Source organism: Canis lupus, chromosome X, assembly GCF_048164855.1.
Source record: "Canis lupus baileyi chromosome X, mCanLup2.hap1, whole genome shotgun sequence".
Classification (NCBI taxonomy): domain Eukaryota; kingdom Metazoa; phylum Chordata; class Mammalia; order Carnivora; family Canidae; genus Canis; species Canis lupus.
In genome coordinates, this window is record NC_132876.1 from 50137961 (window position 1) to 50146201 (window position 8241).

The 8241-nt window shown below is 41.0% G+C and overlaps 1 protein-coding gene across 2 annotated transcripts in view; it reads left to right on the top strand.

Moving 5' to 3' along the window:
* PCDH19 (protocadherin 19) overlaps positions 1 to 1372 on the top strand; it is a 139423-nt gene extending 138051 nt beyond the window's left edge. Inside the window, exon 5 of one of the 2 annotated variants that reach the window (XM_072818365.1) lies at positions 423 to 1372. In XM_072818365.1, coding sequence (XP_072674466.1) covers positions 423 to 1012 — 590 coding nt within the window. In that variant the 3' untranslated portion in view covers positions 1013 to 1372. The remainder of the gene's footprint in view (positions 1 to 422) is intronic. The other variant, XM_072818366.1, reaches the window with a different exon arrangement.
* Positions 1373 to 8241: the final 6869 nt, after the last annotated feature.

Consider the following 8241-nt stretch of genomic DNA (forward strand, 5'->3'; position numbering starts at 1 on the left):
ATTCTCTGCTCTGCCCCCATTCCCTATTCTGTTGGAACCAATTTCAAATGCAATTGAGTTTTAGCAGGAGTTGTTGATAAAAATGCTGACTCTCAGCATCTTGATACTTCAGGATAACCTTTCTTTAATATACATTTTTTTTTCATCATAACGTGTTTCCCTTTAGGTTTCCCTTTAGGTTAGTTTTGTCAGCAGTAGGAACAACAACAAAAATAATAATAAAAGAGAAGAGTATACAGGGGGAGATCTACAGCCTTTAAAAAATCCAATTCTTCACACTTGTCCCAAAAGGCAATAAAGGACTATCTAAAAGTGTCATTTCCCAAAAGGGCCTGTGGGTACCTAAGAAACCAGAACACTGGGGAGTAACAAAGATTCCTGGGAAAAGCTGATGTAATTGACATTTTATTTTCTCCCAACAGATCAGAATGAAGGCTTTCATTGCCGGGAAGAATGTCGGATTCTTGGCCACTCTGACAGGTGCTGGATGCCCCGGAACCCCATGCCCACCCGCTCCAAGTCCCCTGAGCATGTGAGGAATGTCATCGCGCTGTCCATTGAAGCTACTGCTGCTGATGTTGAGGCTTATGATGACTGCGGCCCCACCAAGCGGACTTTTGCAACCTTTGGAAAAGATGTCAGTGAACACCTGGCTGAGGAGAGGCCCACCTTGAAAGGCAGGAGAACTGTCGATGTGACCATCTGCAGCCCCAAGGTCAACGGCGCTATCCGAGAGGCTGGCAATGGCTGTGAGGCTATTAGCCCTGTCACCTCCCCCCTGCACCTCAAGAGCCCTCTGCCCACCAAACCCTCCGTGTCTTACACCATTGCTCTGGCGCCCCCGGCTCATGATCTGGAGCAATATATCAACAATGGCCCATCTCGTCCCTCTGAAGCTGAGCCTCGTGGAGCTGACAGTGAGAAAGTCATGCATGAGGTCAACCCCACTCTGAAGGAGGGTCGTGACAAAGAGTCTCCTGGTGTGAAGCGTCTGAAGGATATCATTCTCTAAAGCAGTCTCGGGGAAGAACAGAGAGAAACCATGCTGGTTATCGAAGAAGCAGTGGCTGGTTGTTTTAATTGCTCACCAATGGTTGGTTCTTGAGTGGCTGTTATTTCAGAGCTTTCCCTAAATGTATTGTTTATAAGTGACTATCATTCTGTGACAATCCCTCTCGTTTCAACAGGCAGCAGGGGTGTTCATTTGGAGCAAATTAGCTTTGGCTTGAGTTGTTCATGGGGCCTTGATGTTGGGGAAACAGAGACAAATTCAGTTGGGAAAAGTATTATGTATTAAGTGTTTGAATTTATATATTTTTCTATGTCAAATTATTATAAATTACCATTGTGGAGGATTACATTTAAAAAAAAACAATAACAAAAAGAAAGCTCTGGACACCTTTAATAAGCTTGCCACTGTTTTGTAGTGTAGACAAGTTAATGGTCATTTATAGTGTACTATTCATTGATTCAGTGATGTGAAATTGAGCCCCCAAAAGGTTGTTTCTGAACCTTGAGTACTTTCCAATGCCGCTACTTTGCTGTGGACACCCCTGCTTTAAGAACCCTTTTGCTAGCTGTGCTATTGTTGTATTTGATATTGCAAATTGCTATGTATGTGGTGATGGCAAAAGGCTTTTAGAAGTTGGTGTTTTTTTTCTTAGAAAAAATTAAAACTACAGACAAAAACAAAGTGCAACAAACTGAGATGGCAAGTGAATGAGCAACACCACACATATAGATTGAACACTTGGAGGACACTCACTCACGGAGGCTACCCACATAGTGGTTACTCACCACCTTGCAGAGTATTTCTCCTGCCTTTCAGTCTTCTGCCGAGATCAGTGATAGATCATCACAAAAAGTGGTTTTTGGATATTCTGCTATCTACTTTACAGTTGTCAGAACTACTATGCTGAAAGTTTTATGACATCAGTTTTTTAAATTTTCAGGCCCTAAATGGGAAGTTATCCATTTCCAGGCTTAGAAATTCCCTGTATCCAATCGTCTAAAACTCAAAAAGACTGAATCTATCTTGAGATCTAAATTAGCATCTTTTCAGATGCACTCTTCCTGATTCGGTGTTTCCCAATCACAATTAGAATTAGACTGCAAAGCATGTCGGGGGCTGGAATTGAGAACTCCGTGTTGTTCTATATTGTAGGATTATAAATAGGAATAGAGTAAGCAGTACAAAGTGTACATTTAGGAAAAGACAGGTAACCAGTAACAGCATCACTAATCCAATTACTGTGCCTTCTAAATGGAGACACTTGGACACTTGAACTCGTCTTTTTATGACTAATACTTTTTTAAAATTAAGAATGTGAACAGGAAACTATTAACATGAAAATCCTTTAGATTTAGCTAACTCTTTGCTGTAGGCTAGGAATACACCTTTTATTAGTAACAAGTTTGTTATGCACATTCTTTTTTTTGTTTAACATTTCTCCAAGTCCTCCATTTATTGTCTATTAATATTTAGTAGTCAACATAGTATTCTTGCAGCCTAAGAGTTCATTATTTAAAATTAAACAAAATAGGTCACCTTGGCTCTGCCTTGGTCTTTAGAAAGTTGTTTCTAGAGAAACAAGTTTTGTAGTTCTGTTCTCATTTGTTTTATTTTTTTGGAATTCAAGAGTACCCAGGAAAAAAGCTTAGAGGTTAGAGCACTAAAATGCAAACAAGGATTTATTTTCTTAAGTTTAGTTGGATAAGTGAGCTCTTTTAAATGTTTTAATTATTTTTGTCTGAGTTCTTGGCTGTATTTATAGGAATATTTTCTTTTATGGGGGGGAGGGTTTTGAGGGAGGGTAAGGCAGTAGGGATGGGGTTAAGTAGGAGAGAATATTTCTGAAAAAGAACCTATAATGAAGCTATAAATTCATCCTTATTTCTTATTCAGTGCTGAATACTACTACCTCATGCAAAATATTGGTGTGGCTGCAGATTTCCCTCTGAAACCAATACCATTAGAGATCAATTACAATAACATCTTCATTTCAGCTCATTTCATTGTCTCTCATACACTTTTTTTCTCCCTCTTTGATTCATTTCATCTTAGTAGTTTTGAATTAGGTATTTGTGTTTTCAAGTGACTATTTGATGAACGCATTAAAATTATTTTTTTCCTTTAAGTTATGATGGCTGCCTGTAGAATTTAGACTGTTCTTCACCTGATCCATCCTGATGTTATATTGTTAGCTACCACATCAAGGTCACTTTCAAGTCAGATTTGACAATTTTTGTTCAGGTGTATTTCCTGCTATGCTCAGTGGGAATGAGGGAGAACTTGAGAAGATTGTGGCAAGTGGGAATATTAAATGTTATATGGCCACTGTGCCAGAGAGGGCACTGGCTGCCATGTCTCTTACCAGCCAAGTTTAAAATGGTTAGAGTAGCAGTGGCATAGATTTTGCTCCCCCCCCCACCTTTTTTTTTTTCCAGAATTCAGTTTCAAACTATAGACCAATTCTTTTTCCTTATCAAAATACTTTTTTTTTCCTCAGTGGGAAGTCAGAGTTTTTTTGGCTCCCAAACCCTTTACTGAGCATGTTTAGAGAAACATTAATGAAAAAGAAGCTTTTTCATTAAGAAAGTATCTTTTTTTCCCCCTCTATAACTGTCTGATGTATACATACTCCTGGAAGCACAAGGGCATCCTAGGAGGGCTAGTTTTATAGACAGGCTATGCCTGCAAGCAGGAATTTTGTGCATGGATCCTAGATTTCCCTTTGGCTCATGTTCCACCCTCCTCCTTTTCAGTATGTCTGATGAAAAGCCACATAAGGCCAGAAGGCCAAATATTCTTCCTTTTCCCTCTCCAAACATGTTACACATTTAAATCTGAGGGAGAAGTTTCAGTTCCTAAATCCTAGGGAGTTCTATTCCATCTATTCTGATGTCCCTTTTGGGAAGGAGTTGGTGTTGAGGCATGACTTGCTTTTCTAACAGCTACATTGGGCACATCCCTGGGCAGGTAAACTTTTTCATGCAATATATAGGATTTAATTTACATTGATTGCTTTTCCCCAAATAGGGAATATGCTATATACAAGGAATTGGAAGAAGAAGAGAGCCATGCTATGTGGAATCTCTTTTCTCTATACTGACTAATCTTTGAACCTGTCCAGAATGAAACTTACCATATCTTTGATCCTCTTAAAGCCAGGAGAGTAAATTGTGGTCCACCTTATTGCCCAGATAGGTAATGAGCCAAAGTATCCTGCAGTTCCTGAAGGGCAGTTTTTCTCAAACTGTAGTCTTCGAACCGGCGGCAACTACATCACTGTGGGAACTTCTCAGAAATGGTTAATTCTCTGTTCTCATCCAAACCAATTGAAGCAAAGCTCTTGGCAGAGAGGCCTGGTAATTCCTATGTATCAGATGCCCACTAAAGGCTGAGGGCTTGTTAAAGCATGGGTTGATTGGGCCTCATGCTTAGAGTTTCGGTAGGTCTGGGATAGGTCCTGAGTCTTTGCCTATTTAAAAATTCCAAGGTGATGCTGATGCTGCTGGTCTGGGGACCACACTTTTGAGTATCACTGCTCCAGAGTAAACCTGCTTAATAGAGCTAATTGCACCTAAGGTGCCCATCTAAACTAATGTGTTGACATGGTGACCTATTGATCATGAATAAGAGATGTTGGAATATAGTGTAGAACTCTGAAAATTAGCAACACCCAGGGTATCGTCTCGATAGTGTTCCTTCAAGAACAGCATACAACTGATCGTAGGATGGGAATTCAGTTGAACTTTTTATGTTACTCTATCATGTCATTAACAAGCAAAGGAAAAGTGGTCAAATTGAGGCACCAAGGACAGAAGACAGTTTGGGGAGAGGCAGGGGTGTAGGAGAAGCTCAATCAGGCATCCAGGGTGGGAAAAGGATTATTATTGTACATAATAGCAATTCTGGCTAGAATTCCAATGCCCTCTGTGGGGTCATTTTGATGTTTGAATGTTCCCCAAAGCATCCTAACAAGTCTGGTCCACTTGGCTCTTTACCCAGGGTAATAAGACCCTAACTAACTTTGAAAACCTGGCATACATGACCTTAAGAAGTCCATTGTATACAGTCCTAGTGTTTGCCTTCTCAGTAAAATTACATTTAAGGATGTCATTTCATGAGTCAAATTGTATCTGCTGACACTGAAGTGTATTGAGATGTTGTTCTTTAGTTTAAGTATGTAACAAAGTAATATTCAAAGGGGATGTGTGGGGGTGGGGCTGGGACCGGGTGGCTTTATATTGATAATGAAATATTCCAGAGCAAAACACATTGTCCTAAAGAAGTTGTTGCAGCTCTCTTTGTTTTCTTGTGAGGCTGGAATTGGCCTGTGGGTCACTTATTGTGCAAAAGTGAATTAATTTCTAATAGAACTCATATTGCTTTTGTAAAACAAAGAAAATCAACCACCTTGTCTGAAATGTATATTGTAAGGCGCTCTTGGTAAAGAATAACCCACGAAAACCTGATCTTGATTGGAAAGCACTGTAGGTCATTAGGGAAAACTGATGATGCTGATTGTTGCTCCAGCTGTGTTGGCAATTAATTGACCTTGTTACTAACTGTAAGTTGCTGTTGACCTTAGCAAACAAACGGGCTAACACCGTTACAGCACTGGTTAAGTAGATTTTTACTGGCACTGGCTGGCGTTCAAATGAGGAAGGCTAGGATACAGACTTTAATGACCAAGAGCCAGACTAGCTCAAGCTAGAAATTAAGCAACAAATACCTCCTTGTGCTATTTGAATGCTAAGGTATTAGTTGCAAAAGGCTTACGCCTTCGCTCCTCTAGTGAGGGGAATGAGCCTGATGACACTATTACTGTTTACCTGTCAAACCAGGGTGGAAATTTAGAGGGATGCAAGTACAGTACGTCTCATTAAGCAGTCTCTGTTGCTGATTATATGAAGATGGAATTGTTGTATATGCTGATTTGTATGTTATGTACATTTTCACAGTGATTGAATCATTGTAAAAACACAGAATCACCACTCTGTTTTATGAAGATGATAAAGCAGCTTTATTAAATTATTACAGTTATGTTTTAAATGGTGTTATCTGCCACATTGTTTCCTTTTATCTGGTGGTTCTCTGTTTCCCCCTTAAATGTGTTTTCTCTGCTTCAAAAATTCAATGCATTTTAGTATTAAAGGCTATTATGGAAAAATTGTTGAGTGTTTGGTGAGATGCGTCTTAGCATTGGTTGGCTGTAGGATGTGGTAATTTTTAGGCCAAGGAAGTAACCAGCCCTTGGTGGGGACACTGGTGTTCAGGCCCAAAGGGTTCCTCTTGCCTTTTCCACTTCACTGGGTTGCCAAGTCTCCAACTAAGGGGGGGCTTCTTCCTTCGACCAGGCTCTAGTCATTTCCCGTGTGCCTCTCCCCCTTCCTATCCTAGTTAATACCATTTTCTGAGGAGAGAGACCCATTCATATCTAGAGTGGCAAAGACTTTTCTGGGTGGTACTTTAAAAAAAAAAGATTGATTTATTTACTCATGAGAGACACGCAGAGAGAGAAGCAGGCTCCCAGGGGGGAGCCCGATGTGGGACTCGATCCCGGGACCCTGGGATCACGACCTGAGCCAAAGGCAGACGCTCAGCCACTGAGCCACTCAGGCGCCCACTTTCTGGGTGGTACTTTAAACAAGAACACTAAAACCATTCTTTAAGAATCACCATTTCAGGCCAACTTCACAGTGGGACTTCTCTGAGGAATCAATTTTTTAGAAAGGTGAGAAATAGTAGACGCTGATAGCAGAAGAGAGTTTGAAACAAAGATGACGTGGCTGCCTCCTTGATGCCTTCCGATTTGAAAGTGAAGCAACAGGAGAGGCTCTGACTTTGTACGTAACAGGGCTATGGTATAAGTCCCAATAATCTTGCTTTATCTAAACTGTTATTCTCTGGGGCTTAGCACTTCGGCTGTAGGTATTCATTCTGGCAGAAATGGGCAGAAAAAAAAAATCCTGGTAGAGTAAAAAAAGGGGCATGGCAGAACATTCCCAAATAATGCCTTTAGTGGTTAAAGGCTAAATTGCTTCAGCATGACCTGGTATCTCTGGACCATTAAAAAAAAAATCTCAAGGAAATCCACTGTTTCCCTTGATCTCCAGCTTTCTGCTATCCCTGCCCACCTGTATTAAATTGAGATTGCATCTCATCCCCCCAGAATTAGCTTAAAGCTGTAGCAAGAGCCAGATATTTGATGCTGCAGTTTAACAGATGTTACATCAGAATGCGAATGCAGACATGCTGGGACAAATGAAATCACATATGCAGATGTATATACAGATGTTTACACAGACTCACAGATGTTCCTAAAGGTGTATTGGAAGGAGGCTGATCTGTCACTGTCTTGGAGGCCATTAAGTCACAGGAACCCATTTTGAGTGCTTATGTAATTAGTCCACACCAAAAGTGCAAAGTAGTTTCTCTGACCCTCTTCCATTTACCTTTTTTGGGGGGGGTCCTCAAAAAGGAATGGCAACTCCTCTTTAAAATAAGATCCTTCAGGGCAGCCCGCGTGGCTCAGCGGTTTAGCGCCGCCTTCAGCCCAGGGTGTGATCCTGGAGACCCAGGATCGAGTCCCACGTCGGGCTCCCTGCATGGAGCCTGCTTCTCCCTCTGCCTGTGTCTCTGCCTCTCTCTCTCTCTCTAATGAATAAATAAATAAAATCTTTAAAAAATAAAATATCCTTCAGGGATACCTGGGTGGCTCAGTGGTTGAGCAGCTGCCTTCAGATCAGGGCGGGATCCCGAGTCCCACAGCGGGCTCCCTGCGGGGAGCCTGCATCTCCCTCTGCCTGTGTCTCTGCCTCTCTTTGTGTCTCTCATGAATGAATAAATAAAATCTTAATTAAAATAAGATTCTTCAAAGAATGAGCAAGAGAAAAATAAGTAGTCACAAGATGAAGGGCATTCATACATGCAACACCAGTACATCCAAGGTCATGGACAACTACTGAACCTCTGCCAAAAGTGGGAGAGTTACTAAATCAGAGACATCATGTCAAAGCTATTAAAAGTTGTAAAACAAAACAGAGCAAATTATTTAAATTGCACACTTCTTCATTTTGGTAACTTGTGACTCACCTCATCTGTCATTGATTTTTGCTGTGTGTGGGGTCAAGAAACCATGGTGGGAAACTGCCCAAGAAGGCAGATTCTGATAAGAAGTGACAGCTGCTTGAGGGACACATAAGACTACCCATTTTCATTATTTTGGTTTTGGG